General features: G+C 36.9%; 1 protein-coding gene across 1 annotated transcript; it reads right to left on the bottom strand.

Moving 5' to 3' along the window:
- Positions 1-13,870: 13,870 nt before the first annotated feature.
- On the bottom strand, positions 13,871-15,663 carry nkx3.3 (NK3 homeobox 3). Its single transcript, XM_060871377.1, has 2 exons — positions 15,048-15,663; positions 13,871-14,779 (listed from the first exon to the last, which is right to left on the bottom strand). Exons 1-2 carry the CDS (start codon positions 15,364-15,366, stop codon positions 14,307-14,309), a joined length of 792 nt encoding a protein of 263 aa, XP_060727360.1. The 5' UTR covers positions 15,367-15,663; the 3' UTR covers positions 13,871-14,306.
- Positions 15,664-21,074: the final 5,411 nt, after the last annotated feature.

The following is a 21,074-nucleotide window of genomic DNA, read 5'->3' as shown; positions in this document are numbered from 1 at the left end:
AATCCAATTGCTTCGAACCACAGCTTTGACCAGAGTTTGACTCCACTTTACTGGGCTTAGTGTTTTCAGTACTCTTCTTCCTACTCTACTTCTGTGCATTTAATGCCTGTGTTTGTTCCTGCACTGATCTTTGACCCCCTAATGTCCCCAGTTGTGATATGGAGACAACTTGATTACAAACTCTGTAGTGTGCTACGATGACCTCTTTCTCCTTCTCATAGTAAATGCACACAGCCTCTGCTAATCTAAACTATTTAGTCTAGTTGAGAATTCTCTCAGCCATGTTGCTGTTGTGAAATGCTGACTGGGCTTGACGTACTGAGAGCTTTTAATGTAGGAAAATGCATTTTGATTTTAAAACCGTGCGTGCAGCATTTGAAGTCAAGGAATTTATTTTACACAAAGGATAACTGTCAGGATGATCATCATGTTAATTAAAAGTGTTTATTTAGGTCATTAGGGCCATTTTTTCATGTTTGACAGTCACAGAGCGCATGATGTCTGTCATGGCATGACGGAGCAATTATGCAATAATATTTTTTAACTGTTGGTAACATGACAGCATATATGTAGAGTGTCAATTAATCAGAGAAGCTGCAATGAAATACAGTGTCAGAAATAACAACAGTCTTGCAGAGTCAAGTCAATGTGTTATTTTTTCTCCCCTGATTTCCACTGTAGATCCACTTTCACCTTGACACCTCTTCTAGTTAATAGACAGGATGTCAGTGCATATCTCACGAACACTTTTCTTTCCCTTTTTTTTTTGTAGTGTATGAACGTGTATGTTTATTGGGAACATTGGTCTTTGACTGTTGTATAGTTGTTGGTGTTAGACAGGCTGGTTTGAGTATTTCAGAAACTGCTGATCTGGGAGTTTTCGCCGAATGGAAAAAGAAAATTGTGGCGGACAGAAAGGTCAGAGGAGAATGTCCTGACTGGTGAACAGTATCTCAATAACATGATGCTCCCATCATCATACTTCATGTGGTAATGATGTTCTCAGGCTAATGTGCTTTGTTGGGTTTGTTGCAATCCTTTGTCACATTTAATTTTATTTACATTTTTTAATCATGGATTTTATTGTTTTTTAGTGGGATGTTCAAAGTTAAGTTCCATCAGACCTTTTTTTTATAAAATTGCTTAGTGTCCTTCTGACTGACAGGGCAGAGACAGCAATGTCTTTCTTTCCACCGGAGATCATGGCATGAGATGGTTGTGGTATCACTGAGATTCAAACACTGTTCTGTTGCAAACTTTTTTTCACTTGGATGCTTTTTATAACCGAACTCTGATTGAAACACTTCCAGAACTTTGTCCTGCAGTTCTTGTAAAAATGTTTGATTTAATGATGCATGAATCCATAGATCCGACTTGCCTTGTGTCAACACTCCAGGTTGGTGGAGTGTGGGGAATGTTTTCATGGCAGACTTGGGGCCTGTTATTACCAATCAATCAATCATCACTTGAAGACCACAGCCTATTTGGGTGTTGTTGCTAAGCATGTGCATACCTTCATGGCCACAATTTGCCATCTCCTAATAGGTACTTCCAGCATGATAACACACCATGTTTCAAACTAGTCTCAAACTAGATTCATTAACATGACAGAGTGTTTGATGTTCTTTCCAGTCACTGGATCTGAATCCAATAAAACACCATTGAGATGTGGTACTACAGGAGATTCACAGCATGAGTGCAGCTGAAAAATCTACAGGAATGATGTGAGGCAATCATGACAACATGGACCAGAATATCTGAGGAATGTTTCCAACATCATCTGGAATCCATGCCATGAAGATTTGAGGCTGTTTTCGGAGCAAATGGAAGCCCTACCCAGTATTAGTATAGCGTTCCTAATAACATGTTCTGTGAATGTATGTTTTGCAGCTCCTGGCAAGATTGAGAATACTCCCTCTTAGAATGCTGAAAGATTCTATATGTCATTTTATTTGGCAGAGAATGTATTTGTCAAGAGCACTCACTAATAAAATCTATACCTCAGAGTTTGTAAAGTGGAGGTGAAGGAGTGTCTCTATAGATGCTTACTCAACACTACACATCACTGTCAGTTAGGCTCTTAACTCATCCACTGCAACAGGGCTACAGTAACTTAGGAATGCTGAGGTTCTCGTGGTTAATATGATGGGTGAGAAACTGTCTGAACTTTGACAAGGCATTTGATCAGGTCTTCTTGCCTTCTCAGAAAGCCAGTTTAGGGGAGACTGCATGGCGCCCTGTTCCCTGTGTATACATTAAAAGCAGACACAAAGCTCTCTATGTTGGGAGGAGGCTGAACAGGGAGTATGGTGGATCCGGGTGCCCTATGCTCCTCACTGTGGCTCTGAGGAATCCTCATGTCTGAGTGGAGAGAAGCTCCCAGGGCTGTCTTGTTTAAATAACCTATGACAGAGTGAGCTCCTTTCCTACATTAGGCTTCCCGACTCACTTATCTACTACAAACCCAGCCTCAACACAAAACGAGAGCCAAAACGTCACCTAATGCCAAAGTGTACAGAAATACTAGGGCTCTCTGGAAAGACCTGCCATGACTTTGCTAAACAGTGTGATAATCACAAAATGGATTTGCAGCAAGGTCCTGTCATCTGACCATACAACACCAGAGGAATTAGCTTCAAGTGCTGAACTGAACAGTCAGTCATCTTAATACACAGTCACCATCACTCTCCTTTTAAATACCTAGTAAAGTACTATCTGTGTATACAAAACAGTCGTCAGTGTCTGACAGATTGTATGTTATAGAGTGCATTATGTTAAATCTTAATGCAAATTCTGCCACAATGCTGTTGAGTTCCGTCATGATGACATACGGTGAAGAGGAAATAGATATTTTGAAACCTTTGTTTAATATATTAAAAGAACTGGGAAGGATATTTTCAAGCATTCAATATATTGATTTTCTTGTTGAAAAAAAAAGAAAAAACTTCTACATAGAAGTGCTGCTAAAATTTGTCATGCAAATGGCACCTCATTATAAAGACGTTGCCATTGTTTGGAAAGATTTCATGCAAGAAGTAGTATCATGGTGAAGGTGAAGTTCTCAGAGACAACATTATTAAACAGCAATCGAACAGAAAAGGCTACAAACCATCACAATTACCTTAAACATCCATGTCACATTTGATTCTTTAGTGTGCAGGTGGAACCACACCTAATCATTCCCAGACAGCATACAGTAGGTGTAAGATGTAATTGCTTTAAGACTAAATGGCTAAAAGCCTGAGTTCCCCTTAAATTTCATTAAACTGCAGCAGTGAATTGTTTACCAAAGTGTCTACAGGTTATCACAAAAAGGACTATGTACGCCAGTACAATGTTGGTTGTGCCTTTGTCAGTGAATGTTCATGGGCGTCCACTTCTCTGTTGGATTGCAACACTTGAATTTGAATAAGTTTGGCAACAGTGTTTCCTGTTAAAGTCTATCACAACCTTGTGACAGCTTGCCGAGCCATCCGTGAGAATGAGATTGTTGTAATCATGTAAAATTTTGGAAGATGTTTTATTCACATTTTACCTTTCACATTCACATTTTAGAAAATTCTAAATATTGCTCTGTTTTGGTGGACGGCACAACCTGTGTGGAAATTTTAATGAAAAAGTCAGGGAGCAAAGACAGGACATTTAGCTCTCTAGATACAGATATATCAACTGGCTGACTGGCAATGTTATGCATATAAACACTATATGTCCAAAAATTATATGGACACCTATCAATTACACCTATATATGCTTGTTGAATATTTCATTCCATTATTGGAATGAGAGTGGAATCCAGAGGCTTTCCACTACATTTTGGAAGGTGTCTGTAGAAATTTCTGCCCATTTAGCCACAAGAGCATTAGTGAGATCAGGAAAGTCAGGCAAGGAGGTCTGACCAACAGTCGTGTTCCCAATTGGCTCTGTGCAGGCCATTCAAGTTCTTCAACCTTTGGAAAATTATCTCTACATGGATCTCATTTGCACAAAGGCATCATCATGGCACCAGTTTGGAGAAGACATTCATATTGGTCAGATGTCTACATACTTTTGGATTTTTCACAATCACAATGAAGATTTGCCAAGAGAAATGGGTCATAATTGGTAAGAACTGGACACAATGCTGCAAAAAAAACGAATTACTTCTTACTGTAGGCATCTCAAAGCTGTATTTGCCAACAAGAGAGATAAAAATACTTCATTTGTAATAAACCCACATGTGTACACACGCACTTTGCTTCTGTCAGTCAGTCAGTCTTTAAGAAACCCCAACCACAGTTTTGAGTCTCCCCACAAAATTGTGAAAAAGTGCTGCCTGAATGTTTCACAAACTCTTTGTAGTACTGCTACTGTTTTAGTTTCTAGTCTAATAAACAGCCCTATTTCCTTCAGCCAGCAGCATCAGTGTGCTATACACAAAAGATTACAGAATAGAATTATATGTTTGTAACAGAAACGTATGTGTTGGGTGGAGAAAATAATAAACAAACATTGGGGTAAAATTAAATTAGCTATACAATAAATGAAGGTGGTTTAACGCCTGGAGGTGAAATGTTTTTTCTCACCATGTTGATCTTATGTTTGCTGAGTGGAATGTGTGTTGTTCTGTGTTTAACCCACCTGCCCGATTGCCTATCTGGGATAAACAGGGCTGTCTCTCTGTTGCTGGCTGCTCTCCACTGTGCCTGGTTTTCTTGGCTCAGAGTCTCTGTTTTACATGACAGAACGCTTTGCCCTTGACTTTGCTATCACCCTCTCACTCTTTGTAAGAGGGCTGGGCAGGGAAAGTATGTGGGAGTGAGATGTACTGATTCAACTTGATCTATGAAGCTTGCATCAACTTTTCTCTCTCTTTGTCTGTCTTTGTCTCTTTCACATTTCCACCCACTTTGATACAGTATTTAGCTCTACACAAAATAACTGATAAGTCTGGTTTAATTGGGTATAAAGAAAACAATAAAAAGAAATCCAGGAACTATGCACCTATGTTTTAAATATGCACCCGTCTTATTTAAATATGTCCCCTTGGTGAGCTCATGTTACGTTTAGACAAGTCTAGTATCACTTCTTTACAGGCTGAAATTTGAAAGAGGCAGAACATGCTGTTAAAATAATATCTGCATATGGATTATTGACCAAGGGTTTACACAGTGAAATGTCCATTAACCAAATGAATGTCTATTGAGGTTTGTGTTTTTTGTTTTGACTTTCGAACGCGAGCATTGTTACTAATGAGCGAATGAGGAAAACTTTCTCACTACAAATTACACAACAAAAGTAAATGACAGAACAAACAGCAGTACACATACAGTAACGTATACACAAGGTTAGGCAAAACTTGTAATGTATATTTTTTTTGAATAAATATATTGTGAAAAATTTAGACAAATCTAGAAGGCATTCACTCTTTTGCTCTCTCTTTGTATCGCTCTCCCTCTAAGAGTCATGATTTCAATTTTAAATAAGTTCTCTCTCTCTCTCTCTCTCTCTCTCTCTCTCTCTCTCTCTCTCTCTCTCTCTCTCTCTCTCTCTCTCTCTGCCTCTCTTTGACTGTAGATTTACATTTTCTCTATCTTTGTACTTAATCTCTCTCACTCTTTAACTTCACTTAGAATTCAAAGTAAATTCATCACAAAGCGATGAAAGAAACTTTGTCACGGTCTGCTGTTATACTCAAAGATGACGGATCTTTTATTCTTCCTTGGTTTCACACTGCCTTGTGCTATGGCATTAATGAACCATGAGATATCTCAGTGTGAGGTACAACATAAAAAAAATACTGCTCTGTGTAGCTTACAGATAAATGTGTATTTTCTTCTCAGAGAACTGGGTTGCACCGGGGAGAGTGAGCTTGTCAGCACTGTTAGATTGTTTGAGGAGGCTTTGGTAAGTTGGGATAAAGGGCCTGCACCATGTGGGCTTATGGAATTTCTCCCAACTGAAGCTAAAGATGATGTTCACACGCAGACTAGTTCCTATGAGGCAGAACTGCAGAGGGATGGGATACAGCTGGTACATTTGTGTGTAAAGATATTGCATGAGGCCATGGAGGGTAAGGCTGCTTTCACATTATATTGTAGATTACAAATGATCAAGCAAAAAAATAAACCCCATCAGCATAATCTGAAGAATTAAACTGACTATATGTACAATTGTATATCCATTTTTCATCGATTTCTCTATTTTCTCATTGCTTTACATTATTTATTGGTTCTCATTCTTTAACACTTGTGCTTAGAATATTCAAGATCCTGCATTAGAGTCGAAATATAACTGACTTATTTCCAATTTACTAATTTATTATTCCATGCTATATCAAAGATATATATATATATATATATATATATATATATATATATATATATATATATATATATATATATCTCAACATACTGTTTATTAAACATTTTCATTTTGTTATTTCTGGCATCTTTATTTCGTAATGGGATGATTTTTGCCTATATATAAAAAAAGAGAGGTATACAGGGACAGTCCCTATTTTGTTGCCATAATATTTATAGCTGTTTCCTGTGTGTGTGTGTGTGTGTGTGTGTGTGTGTGTGTGTGTGTGTGTGAGAGAGAGAGAGAGAGAGAGAGAGAGAGAGAGAGAGAGAGAGAGAGAGAGATTAAAAGGTTAAATTCACCACACTTGGCATTACATAAAGAAACTCATGCAAGGTTTGATATGAAAAGAGCACTTCCCTTAATAATTTCAGCTTTTTGTAGTGCTCTGACTGATAATGGTTTCCACTATTGAATGCATAATAACTGGTCTTGTAGCAGCAAGTAAACTGTAGGCATCTGGGCATGGACACAAAGGAGAAACAGTTTGGTAAGAAAAGCCTCCTTTTGCATGTCTTGTTTCAGTTTTTATAAGCATTATTCCTAAACAAATGCTGCATATAAATGCAAGGAGAAAAATATCAGTTATGTATGTGCTCCATTGCAGAATTTACCTGTACATATAAGGTACATCAAGTTGGGAAGGATATTTTGTTTAATGACTAAGGAAAAACACAGCAATAAAAGCAATTACAATTCAAAATAAAAGAATCTAAACTAAACTAAAAATTTATTAAAATTTAAAAATTAAACTTGTGTCATGCAGACGTTCCACCAGGCTGAAGGACCCCTGCAGTGGATAACCAGACTAACAAAATGGTTTCAAAGAAGCTGTTTTGTGACCCACATATTTACTTTTCTATGGTTTCTACAGAACATAAAGCTGTATTCACCTGGACATTTGCTGAGGTTTTATGCCTTAGTTAGTGCAAACAATAAACTCAACCGACAACCCTTTTGAAAACTTGACTTGTATTTAGTGAGAAAGATGGGACCGATTTCTAGGAATATGATAATGGGAAAATTAGCCGGATTAAAGCTCTAAGAATTTTTAAGACTTTAAGAAGTCACACAGTTCAAGGTTTATATCTCATCCAAAATGTGCATATTTAAGTACAGAATAAATAATTTATTTATTAATTTATTTACCTAGTTCTGTACTTACTTTTTTATTTTCATGCATACTGTTGTGTTTTAAATAAAGTGCATTATACAGATTAAAGGAAGAAAACTAAAATTCAGACCACTAGTCCATTGCCAGATTAAATGTACAAATAACCAGTTTGACAGCTACATGTAGTTCTAGGTGATAGCATGTCTTTTGATGCTCAGGTTCAAAGTTCAGAAAGAACGTTCTATTGTCACTGGGTGTCTGGTCTGCACCTGTGAAGTACAGCTAGACAAGTTGAAACCTCACATTCTCAATCCTACCCATTTCTTCTGAGAGGAAATGACCCAAAGATTCCCTAAAGGTACTTGACAGGAGAACAGATTTAATCACTGTTTACTTTCTTAGAGACATTTGTCACAACAATACTATAAGTGTGTGTGTGTGTGTGTGTGTGTGTGTGTGTGTGTGTGTGTGTGTGTGAGTGAGTGTGTGTGAGTGCATGCGTGTGTGTGTGTTAGGTGTTTTTTGAGAAAGTTCTGACATCTACACAAATCATTATAAAGCGATAATAAGCCATTGTGCTCCCGGGTGTAAAGACAGACATCGAAATTTTTTAGATTGTGTAAGATGGTGCTGCAAACTGTCATAATTTAGCTCTTTATTAAAAAATAAAAAATAAATAAAACCTACAAGATAGAACTTCAAAAGGGATTTCATGAATATCATGCTATACTTTGACTAATTAGCACATTTGTGAACATTCATACTTTTTTGAATAATAATTTATGTACAGAATGGTTTAGCTTTCAGAAACATGCCATAGATATCCATGTTTAAAGCGGAACATCATTGAATATTTTAGGTATTCCAAAAGACATCACAGTTGCTTATATTTTGTATTGCTTCATTTGGGCACACTTCATGAGAGTGATATACAGTACTTGCAGCTGTGACTGTGTGATTCCACTCAATAAAACAACTGGAGATACTGAAAGTTTGCCTTCTACGTCATATCTTTTAACATTTTATTTACACCCATAACACCTATAACACACACCCTGTTGAGGATTGTGGCTGTAATTGGTTGAGACTCATGCAGCTGAGGCATCTTTCAAAGAAATACATAATCACACACAGTCTGTGTGAAAAACAACAACCTTTATCCTAGAGAACTTTATCTACACTCCCAAAAGACAGAACAGGTTCAAGGCCAGACAGTCTTTGTTCAGAAAATTCGTGTTAATTTTCGTTTGGCTTGGCTATAGTTCAGTCATATGTCAAGCATGTTACCTGGTTAACCACAAAGCCAGTATTCCAGAAAGTGCACAAAACACAGGGATTCATGCCAAGTCTGAGCTGGTAAGAAGCTCTAAGTGCTTCTAAGTGGCTGACCAATCTGAGCAGTGATAGGAGACGCTGCCTAGTGTCAATGATTCTCAATGCACTCCTTGTTTTCTCTTATCTGTGGTAATTAAAACATTTAAATTCCTTACACAGAGCTCAGGGAGTGAGAGATCAGCCTGTTGGGAAGTATCTTGAGGATATGTAACAGGTTGGAGGATATCAGCCTCCTCAGCAGGCCATCTATGGCCAGTGGAGTGGAGAAATATTCACAGCACAGTGCCAAGAAACACCATGTTCCCACACTCACAAACTGATTGCATAGCCAAAGAGGGACATTTCTTGTCCTGAAACTTTGAGGCATAGAAAATTGAAATCAATTTTATGTCAATAATTATTCTAACCCCCGTAATGTTGTATATAATTCCCTTGTTCTTCTTAATAGTCCATTTTCCTGAGCATGTTGTTTCGGAATACTTACGTTTCATTTAGGCAAATATGAGGTACACACATCAGTAAGTATGCATGTCCTGGGTGGGCCAATTTGTTAAGCAGTCACTCAGTGACCTTGTCTGTGACCTTCTCTAGTGCTTTAGGAAACATTAGTGAAAGAGACTGTTTCAGTGGCATCCCATACTATGGAAACATCCACAAGAAGGTAAAGAGGAGGGCTCAGATCCTCATCACCTTTTTTCATGGAATTAAATCCTGATGACACTACAAGGCTGGTGGGGATTAACTGTGAACAAAGAGGAAAAATCCATACCATTATAAGCCAACTTTTGTAAATCTAAATCCTTAAGATTTTTTTGATCTGAACCTTAAATGCCACTGTATTGTAATTTTATTCACAAAAAAATTTACTTATTATATAGAACTAAACAGAAGAAGATTAGTTCAGTTTCTGATTTAAAAAAAAAAGAGTAGCGGGTGATGGATTCTGTATAGCTGAGGGGAGTTCATGTCTTATGGTTTCTACTGTAAATGTTTACATTCCACCATACGGTGATATTATCAGCTAATAGTTTCTGGAACAGTCTGAACAGCCCTGTGGGATGGATTTTTGACAGATGTGGGGGTGTATGCAGTATGGAGGAACTTATGTGTCTTAGAAGACAGGGTCACTGGGAAGCTGTACTCTCTCCAAACAAAGGTATTAACTACAGCCCCATTTCTTCCTCTCTCTTGCCCTTTGCTGAGCCTAGGTGACCGCATTAGTTCCTTTACCACAAAAGTGCTCTGAGCTTCCTCTTTCAGTTCATATGTTCTCACCTGGAAGCTTGTTGGCTTATTGGATCTCAGACCAAAGAATGTGTTTGTGTTTGTGTGTGTGTGTGTGTGTGTGTGTGTGTGTATTTTTGTGTGTGTATGCGTTCATTATAAGCAAGGCTTTTCATTTAAAGTCGTAAAGTCTGATTTTTGTGCTGTCTTTCATTGTACACTTTTGAAGAAAACTGGCACACCCTATAAATAATACATTTGTGGCTATGTTGTTTTTTTTTTTTCATATAAGAGGTTAGTCAACAACATTAACAATGTAAAATCTAGCTAATTGCACCTTGTGTAAAATGTTTCTATCAATGATGAACAAACCCACTTTATGAAGCTTGTTGATGCAGTTTAACGAAACAGAATTGACTAAAAAAAAGCCAAACCCCTGGTCTGTGTGCACACTGCCTTTTTGTCACACCTATTTTAATTACCTGGTAAATTGCAAGGGATTTTTAGCTCTCTTGTGTGTCTTATAATTGCAGGGAATAGGTTTAAAGTAGGTAAAAGTGATCTAGTCAACTCTAGACATTTTCCAATGTGTTAGTAGTGCATTTGTGTCTGTGTGCGTTTGCATGTGTACATGTGCGTGTGAAGTGAGCACGGGGGTAGTGCTGGCTCACACTGGTCTACACAAAACCAGAAAGCATTGCCCTTCACATTTTAATGAAGTGTTTGCATACTTCTCTGCTATGCATTTTTGCATAAATGCAGATGTGCATATGGTACACCATGCATGTGTATGTATATGTATGCACACACACGTTATGTTGGTTGAATGGTGTACGAATTACAGCAGGAAGGAATTCATTTGTTTCCCCTCTTTCAAAAAATTTTGTCTAAGACCAATAGTGGTACAGATAGATCCCAAACACACAGCCAAGGAAACTCTCAACTGGTTTCAGAGAAAGAAAATAAAGCTGCTAGAATGGCCCAGCCAATCACCTGACTTGAATCCAATTAAAAATCTATGGAAAGAACTAAAGATCAGAGTTTATAGAAGAGGCCCACGGAACCTTCAAGATTTGAAGACTGTTTGTGTGGAAGAATGGGCCAAAATCACACCTCAGCAATGTATGCAACTCGTTTCTCCATACAGGAGTCGTCTTGAAGCTGTCATTACCAACAAAGGCTTTTGTACAAACTATTAAATATGTTTCAGTAAGCGTGTTCAATACTTTTTCCCTGTGTCATTTAACATTATTAAACATAACTTAATTTACGGACATCGATGGTTTGATTTCTTTGCATGTGTGGATTGAATTTGTAATTCAGTAATTATATATTATAATTATATTATATCTAAATAGCCATTACACTACATAAATTGCTAGGTAATAATACATTATACCTTAAAGCTTCTTATTTAAGGAGGTGTTATGAATTATTCAGTAACCAATGTTACCTAAAGAAAAGGTGTGTAATGAAGAAGTTAGGTCTGGACCCACTGACCTAAGAGGGTTAAGAGGGATTTTAAAGAAAATACATTAAACAATAGCTATTCTTAAATAAAATAGAAAGAATAAAATATATCTTATTTCTGTACCACGTTCTTCCACAGGGATATCTTCTCTTATATTGTCAATGTCTCACTGCAAATTAAATACACGTTTAATAAGTTGTTTTAAACATATTTAATATGTTAAAGTTCAATAAAACGGTTCAAAATTAATAGATGGTCCTATTTTGGAAAAAATAAACTTTTCCTTTAATTTTTCCTTTTATTTATTTATTTATTTATTTATTTATTTATTTATTTAATTGGAGTCTTATGTTTACGATGAATGTTAGCAAGAAAATAAAATCAGGGATTACACTGCTTTGTTTCATGATGATTTGTTCATTTCGTTGATTGATTTATGATCAATTATTTGTTCGGAAAATTTTAATTGAAACCTATTTTGTATAGTTTTTCAGATATCTGATAATGTCAGACCTCAGCAAACCCTGTCTTTTATCTATCTTTTTTTTTTTTGTTTTTTTTTTTTTAACCACGCACAAACCAAACTGTTCAATAATTCTCTTTTAAAATCACCACTTTTTTATTTATGCTATTTTTACAAATTTTAAATTGTCTATTTCTTACCATGTTTGAATATTATGAATATGTTTTAATATGTAATGGCATTTGATCACAGTATGTCTCGCTATGCCATATACAGTATATACGCAAAGCGTTTTCATTTAATGGATCTATGTGCCTTGGTCTCACTTTGTTATGTAGGTGTTGGCCTTTCAACAGCACATTATTAATGTATTCTGTCCTAACTCTGCCAAACTGTGTTTTGAAACACTGACATGGTCTATTGACGGTATCTGAATCATGCAGCTGTGTGCTGCAACTCCTCTTGTGCTTATATACCAGGAATTCACATGTACGTAAGATGAACAATAAAAAAACTTCATCGTATTATTTTCATGAACATGTTGCTTGTTTGCTATAAACTCCATGTATTTTCTGTATAAAACACAATTATCCTCTTCGGTGTCTTATCATACATAAGAGTCTATTGGTTATTAGCCTTAATAGCTGTTTATTAACATCAGTAGTTTCAGGAATTAGAAAATAGTTCAAAACTGTGTGGAATCAGATTACTGTGGAATCGGGTGATTTTGCATCTATAATTTATATATGTGCTATGAATAGCATCCAGATCAAGATGGTTTCTATGCTTATACTCGACTAGGCCTACACGTTGATAGACTGGATGGAGAGCAGTCACCGCTAAATATATCTGTTTGACGTGGTTGGCACTGAAGGACAGATATATTCGGTGGTGACTGCTGTCGCTGAAATCTGTCTAGATAAAATATGACTGTTAATATAAAAGCAATTTAATTATCTTAGTAATTACAAATAGACTTTTGTTTAGTTTATTGCAAAATCAGAGATCTTTTTCGTATCTGAAAATCTGCCATCCAGGAATCCAGGAATCCACTCAACATTTGAATTGTAAAACCGATATGTAGTACTTTTGTAATGAAAACGTATTATAGTTTGGATATTTATTAGAACAAATATGTTTCTTAAATTAGATGTCCAATCAGAAAATTAATTAAGATTAACGCTGTGGATCAAAACTGTGATGAACCGATACTGTATTTAATATTGAACTAATATTTAATTAATTAAATTAAGACTGTATTTCAGATTATTAAAATGTAGTGTTTTTTTATAATGATGTGCTGTTGTCAACATAACTTGTTATAAATTTCATACATTTCCCATTTACTAAAGAATGTTTTGACATCTTTGACATATAGAGGCCTAATAACATATGGGCCCATATAAATAGACAGACAAATTGAAATAATTTCTTTATTTAAAGTAATATTCATGTGACTACATTATTTATCATTGTGCATTTAAAGCTGCATGTAAAATGATTTCTTGTCTATGGTGCATGATAAATTCAAATGAGCCTCCATTTTATTATTGCTGTCTAAGCAAATGAGTGGCCTTATCGCCCTTGTGTATGCACTACTTACTGTAATGACATTACTTATTCATCTTATATGGTGCATTCACGAGCTAATTCTACACTGTGTCATTTTTACACGATTTAAATATCTTTTTTGATTTGTTTCAGCACGACTAAGAGATGTAAACTAATGAGGCTTAGTATTTGCCTAAAGCACAACAACATATCAGGGCTAAAATTGCCCTCTGTTTTTACTCTTTTACTTTTATACTCGTTTATACTACATTTAACTTTCTCTTTAACGAATACTTACAAGAGTAACTCATTGCGTTGTTTTGCAGGTTTTCTATGAACCATATAACGTGACATTTGACATAGACTTTCAATGTGATTTCAAATTATTTATTGATTAACTATGTCAAACTTGGATCTTAAACCAACTTGGCTCATAGACCTAGTTCATTCAGTGTCGAGGTACAGTGTGCAGAGTAAACTTTTTATGGCAGCGGATTATTAGTGTACATTAATTAACAAGGATGACAGAAATAAATCACAAAAGGCATACAAAATTCGATTTTTATCCATTATTTTAGTTGTCACAAACAAAGAAAATATGTTCTTACTTGCATCTCAAATACATAAGAATTTGCTTTCATTTCTCAGAACAAAATCAAAAGCCATCGTTCAAGATTGTTTTAACCTTTAGAGTCTTAGCAACCATTTAGCTTACAAATTGAACAGTGTATGCGCTCCTCTGGGTCCTAAAAAAACATTTAGAATAAAAACCCGTCTGGCTTTTAGTGAGTGTGAAGCAGAGGAAGCTGTCAGTACAGGTTTCCATTGAGCGCGCTGTTCGAGATCCAGGGATGAACGCAGTACATGTAAGGGCAGCACTGATATGACTGGTACAGGCGCAGATATTGAGACGGGAGAAAGTCATCCGCTCCGTACTGCCTCTGGTCGTCCTTTACTAGCACTCTCACCGCCACCCGCTTGGCCAGCGTGGAAGCCGAGGTAGCTGCGTTCTCGGCCGCCATCTGTCGCCGTTTCGTTTTGTATCTGCGGTTCTGGAACCAGATCTTTACCTGAGTCTCGGTGAGTTTGAGCGCTCCTGCCAAGTGCGCGCGCTCCGGTCCGGACAGATAGCGCTGCAGGTTAAAGCGGCGTTCCAGCTCACACACCTGCGCGTGCGAGAAAGCGGCACGGCACCGTTTCTTATTAGCTTTAGGGTGATGATCGGTAAAAGCACAGCTCTCCCTCTTCTCTCGCTCCAAATCTGGAACTTGTACATCAAGATCTGTGTGAGAACGGATAAAAGTGATTAAGTGCTCTAAATCTGAAGACTTTGTTGTGCTGTTAATGGAAAAAGCTTAGTGCTTCTTGTTGCGCATCTTTCAGCACATTTATCTCCTGTATGTCAGTCTAGAAGCCAACGTTAAACAAACGGCTAAACTGGATAGATTAGTGGAGTTAACAGACTGCAGCGGATGTTCTGATAAAGCGCAGGAACAAATTGTGAGACATAAACCCGTAATTCTTTTTTTCTTTCTAAATTTTACACCTACTTTGTCTGTGTTCTGTATGCATTGTCTCCTCTCCTGTAGACTCCTCTCCACAGGACTGTCTGTCCGATGATGTGTCAAGGTCGAGCGCACACGGGGCGACCCTGCTGTGTCCGTACACGATGCTTCCCTTTCTGCTTCCATCCTCATTCCCTCCCCGACACTGAGTGGATCCAGGACAGTTTATTCCTTCTACCCTCCTGAGAATGTCTGCCTGTAGAAGTGCGTCGCTGTATTCCCGGGGGAGTCGGTTATTTTTCTGAGAATCAAGTCCTCGATTCAAAATGTTATGGATTGAGAACGAAGAGTTGTCGCTCGCCATTTACAACATTTATATAAAATTCGGGTCAGAAAAACGTAGTTCCGCAAAAAAACGATCCAAAGTGTAGACTGTGAGTGGGCTAGATGTCGCAGTTGTTGTAGTTTTTTGTTTGTTTGTTTGTTGTTGTTGTTGTTGTTTTTTTTTTTTTTTTTTTTTTTTAATGACGCAAACTCTGGCTTTCACTGGAAAGATTGACGCTGTCCTCCACTTTTGGTTTGCTTTAATTGTGGTGAAACTCCTTTTGGCCCAATCAACAAGCAATGTGTCAGAGTAAGTCATGCCTGCCTGAACACTTTCTCCGCTTCTATAGAAACAGTGCGCCAATGCGCTGGCTGTGCCACGTAACTCCGCCCACTCAGCCTCTTCCGTCAAGAGCTTCCCGGAGTAGGTCTACTTCTTAATTAAAGATCAATGCCATTTAACCCGACTTCATTTTGAGAATGAAATGTTGTCACTCACACAGACTTGTTTCACTGAAGCACGGAGTGGCTTTCAGGAACGCAGCTTGCACTTTGTGTTGTAAAAGGTACCCATTTTAAACTTTAGCAGTTTTTTTATTCAATTCAGAGTTGTCTAGACAGAAAGAAAGAAAGAAAGAAAGAAAGAAAGAAAGAAAGAAAGAAAGAAAGAAAGAAAGAAAATACCGAAGATGTGAGGCTAAACAGTTATTTGGAATATTGGAACATAAATATTGTAATCAGTTTTCAGCTTAAAATGTTCATATCTGTGTATGCTGTAAAGTGTAAAGGGAAATTTCATTAGCCATTAGTTAATTCCAATATTCTTGACCTGCATTTTGCTCTAAGCGATTGCTTTTAAATCCAATCTAAAAGCGATTGCTTTTAAAAAAAAACAAAAATATTTATACAAAAAAATATGATATTTATATAAAAATGTAATTATTACATAATTTTTGTTCTTTTTCTGACGATGTTGGTAGACGTGCAAAAAATGCAGAACCTTCCTGAAATGAAATAGAAACAGAAAAGTACAAAATGGGCAGTGTCATGCAATTGTATAATAAACGTTATAACGTAGAGTTTATAATTTGATTTGATACAGTGTTTAATGTTATACAGGCCTATGTGTACGGTGTATATAAGGAACTCACCTATTGTGGAACTTAGTAGCATCAGCGTCTCCTACTGTCCTGTCAGCACCTTTCCTCATCCCTTCTAGGCATTTTACTCATCTCTCTTTATTATCTCGCTAATTTTTACTATTCAGAAACACAATCTAGCGATGAAGTATGTCATAAATAGGTCTACCTGTTTGTATATACCTGTATATTTACTATAGGTCTACCTGTTTATAAATACCTGTATATTTACTATAGGTCTTACCTGTTTATATATAATATTTTGGCGATCGGATTTTCCTTTCTGTTCAATGATTCACATAGTTTGGTTCAACTCCCTTATAAGAACCGAGTTTTTCGGCCTCTACACCTCTCACTGACATCTTCTTTTCTAAAGATTCGCTATAATTCATTGCTCTTCTTTGGTTACTATATATAACATCGCTGAAACACATCGCCCCTTTTTTTTTTACACAATAAACTATAAAATTACGCTGCACTTTTAGAGAATTGTTTTAAATGATCTGCAAAATAACTACGCCTTTTCAATCGTGCCCTGACAAATGCAGCAAACATTAATGTTTTAATGTTATCCTGCTGTGTCTTGGATTTATTAAGATGATAAGTTATCATGAAAAACCCTAGATAACCTCTCACCATCGCCTCTGACTGGTTAAATTATACGATCATATCTACCTCTTCCAAACAACTTATTCAGAGCATAAAGAATATAAGAATAATGAATCACTTAGAATCACTAAGAATCACTTAGCTTATATGGTCAGAGGTTGTGCATTTGAGCCTAAATGTGGCCGGATTGATTCAGGTGGAAAGGGGACAACGCAGTGACGTAATGTCTGACCTCAAGCAATATGAAACATGAAGATAAGATAGTTTGTGTTTAGAGATTCGTGATTCTCTCGGCTACATGTAATGTCAGGTCTGATACGTGAATTCTGAACTCGACAACGAAAATCGTCAATACAACAATTTATGTGTAGTTTTTAATAGCATAACTCTAAAAGCCGACAAAGGAAATGAACAGGGAAATCTTCAGCTTGGAAGGCTATTTATTTGCGCGTTCGAATACTCTCTCAAGATATACCATTTAAAGCCACTATATTCTCTCTCTCTCTCTCTCTCTCTCTCTCTCTCTCTCTCTCTCTCTCTCTCTCTCTCTATATATATATATATATATATATATATATATATATATATATATATTATTCTAGTAATCTGTTTTCTCTCTCTTTCTAGATGTAGGTGCACTCATCTGTGATGCTTTATCTCAGATCCTGGTGTTCTTCCATTGCTGTGACTCTTCTCAGCGTTTAGGGCCGTCTGATGGATCCTGGTGCTTTCCTTCAGTTTTGCTCTCACCCTTCTTCCTCATCTAGAGCGTTCTGAACTTGTGATTTGTCTCCTGTAGTTTTGGATATTTTATACATGTATACCCTGAAGATTTGCACTTCCCAAAAGCAGTGTACGGCTAAGACTGATTTCTTTTTCAGTGGGATATTGTCTGGGCATCATAGTCTTGCTCGTTTTCTTAAACTATCTGTTTTATTCGGGTCACAGTGTCGTGAGGAAGCAATACACCCTGGCAGGGCCAAGGCAGTGCACTATAGACATATACATTCACATGCATGGTAAACCCAACAGCATATATAATATTTTACAGACTGTGGCGGTAACAGGAGAACCAGGTGGACACGGCACGAACATGCACAAGAACTCCACAGGATTTTTTTTTAACCCTGTTAGGATAAAAAACATTTTACTATAACCGGTGACGTACTCAACAGGGAATTTAGCACATAATCATTTTTGGTTATTTATTTTTATGAATGTTTTTGGAAAAATGAAGCTCGCTAAAACGATACCTCTCAATGTGGTTGAACCTTGTGGAAATAAGATTGTAGCGCCACCTAGTGATTTTAAACGATATTTAAAGGTTGCTTGGCCTCTAGAAAATGGAATCAGCCCTTAGAGGGCGCATACTTTCAAATTTTCATAACAACTGTCTCAGAAGCTGAACATAAATCTCTTTACTTCTTGAAGTCACTTGACTTCTATATAATTAACCACCAGGACAGATCTTTAACTTCTAGCTTTACCGAAAAACAAACAAAAACAAACAAACAAAGAAAACGAATTGACAACAGAGACGGGAAATGACAACAGAATTATTTATTTTTGCATAGTTCTTATCATAATAAGGTTTTGATTTTCAAAATAAAATTATTTTATGGAGACTATTGGCAAACGAGCAGCTAGACAATATACTAACAACATCAATTAAAACTTTTTCTTAACCTTTATCGTCTATAAGCAAACACATGGCCAACGCACCACTCAACAGCTGCTGTTAATACTCTTCGTTTTCTCTCCAAAACACCCAAGCAAAATATTATGTGTCAGTATTACCTATTAACTACTATTAAAAACAACAACAACAACAACAAAAACAAAAGATCAATTTCGCGCTTTTGTAACCAGCTGCACTATACCGATAGCTATGACTCGGTGGGTCCGGGTTATGCTTAAACAAACCAGCTAATGTATTAGTGTCATCAGGTATGATGGAAATAAAAAGCACTTTGATGAATTTGCTTTAATGAAAGAGTGCCAAATGAACCTTTTCCGGAAAAAGATTTTCTTTTTCCCTTTTGTCTTCTGTAAATACTGAGTTGACCAAACTCAAAAATTAACTGTAGTTAACGTAACAACGAGAGACACACACACATACACACACACACACATACACTCACACACACACACACACACACACACACATACACACGCAAACACACACAAACACACACACACACATGCACGCACACACACACACACACACGCACGCACACACACACACATACACGCACACGCACACACACACACACAGACAGACACACACACACACGCACGCACACACACAACTGAGACAAATATGCAGACATACGTATTTATTTGAATTATTTAAAATGTTGACAATTTTACAATTATTCTATCGCATTCTTCTTCTTCTTCTTCTTCGTCTTCTTCTTCTTCTTCTTATTATTATTATTAATTTTTTTTTAATTAGTAAAAACTTTAGTTTACTTTATTTTCTGTGCATTTCTAGTTAACATCTTCCATTTATTTCTAAAATCATTTTTCTCTGCACCCGCATTTTATTTTCTACCCTCGTGCATGTTGTAAACATTGCTATTGCTTATCCTGAGTAACCGCGTTGTCATATTCAGGTGGATGTAACTGTCCGTAGCAGGCAGTGTCGGATTAATATAGGGCATCACAAAACCTAGAGGGAACCCAGTCGGACACTGTACCTGTGAGGCCCTTGACTGTGTAATATACTCCTAAGTTAATTTGGTGTGATTTTGCACATGTGGAAACAGCAAGTACCATAATGATATATCTCGATCTTAGCTATACCACTGTGACATAAGGAGCTGTTTGTCACTGATCACTGCTCTATGCCTTTTAAATGGAGTAAATCCTTATCACCATATTGGGGGCGACAATCTGCTGTTCCTGTTTCTTTACTAAATAAAGAAGGCCTAGAAATGTGGACCATCAAGTGTATAAACAAACTTTTAATATGTGTCTAAAATGCAAGATAAAACACATTTATTACCCTTCTCTGTCGATCATTTTACTTTACTTTAATCCTGCTATTTTCCGGAAAACCATAAAATGTCTAAAAAAAAACTTAATTTGATGGATTTCTAATTTAACCCTTGTATGTTGTTCGTATTTTTGTTACTCAGCCAGTGTTCGTGGGTCTGGTGGACCCGCTGCATTTTTGGGGTTTTAATTCAACACAATCAAAAATTTTATGTTAAAATACTCAACAGATGTTTACTTCATCCCAATTACAAGCAATATAAACAACATATATGGTTAATATTTGCCCTTTACCTTTATTACAGGTATTAAAGTGCTTTAATTAATTTAATTAAAGTGCTACTCGTTTTTTGTTATGAGTGGAAAAAAATAAACAAAATAGTTTTTCAAAACTATTGATGTTTATGAATATGGGTCCCACAGACCCGGACAACATACAAGGGTTAAGTTTTTTTTTTTATTATTATTAATGGCAAATATGCAGTGAGCCTTCCATTTATAGTATATAGGCTTAGGCATAGTGTGGTCAAATGTTATCTGGCACTAAATTACTACGCTGCCGAGAAACTCAGTGTTTAGGAAAGCTCCACGCAGCCTAAGCCTGATGGAAGGGCTCCTATCTAGTCATAGATACAAATCATGAGAAGAGGCTGTGTGTGAACGCGCCCTGGCGTCCCGAGGCATCGCCGCTCTGTCGCCAGCGCTATTTACACTCAAGAGCCTAGGCCACTTATCCTGACACCAGGTATGTCCTACCGGTAGTGCACTAGTCAGAAGAAGTGGTCATCCTTGCTTTCGGCGCAGACAAGGTCTTTTCGACGCTTTGTTTACATTTCTATTAATCTCCATTAAAAGGTTCGCGGCAACAGCTAACCTTTGCAAGATAAACGCGGCGCGTCTGTAATGGCCTAACAAGCAAGTAGCACGTTGTCTGCAGGAGCTGGTTTTAACTAAGCTGGAAGTTTGTCCTTAAATTTAAAACAAAACTGCCAGGAGTGAAATA

This window comes from Tachysurus vachellii, chromosome 6 (assembly GCF_030014155.1).
Source record: "Tachysurus vachellii isolate PV-2020 chromosome 6, HZAU_Pvac_v1, whole genome shotgun sequence".
NCBI classification, from domain to species: Eukaryota; Metazoa; Chordata; class Actinopteri; order Siluriformes; family Bagridae; genus Tachysurus; species Tachysurus vachellii.
The sequence above is the reverse complement of the archived record's forward strand: the minus strand, read 5'-3'. Positions and strand labels throughout refer to the sequence as shown.

Coding starts and splice junctions, on each gene's coding strand:
- nkx3.3 (XM_060871377.1), bottom strand. CDS start 15,366: ATGGCGAGCGACAACTCTTCGTTCTCAATCCATAACATTTTGAATCGA. Junction 14,780..15,047: donor GCATACAGAACACAGACAAA/GTAGGTGTAAAA, acceptor GTTCTCACACAG/ATCTTGATGTACAAGTTCCA.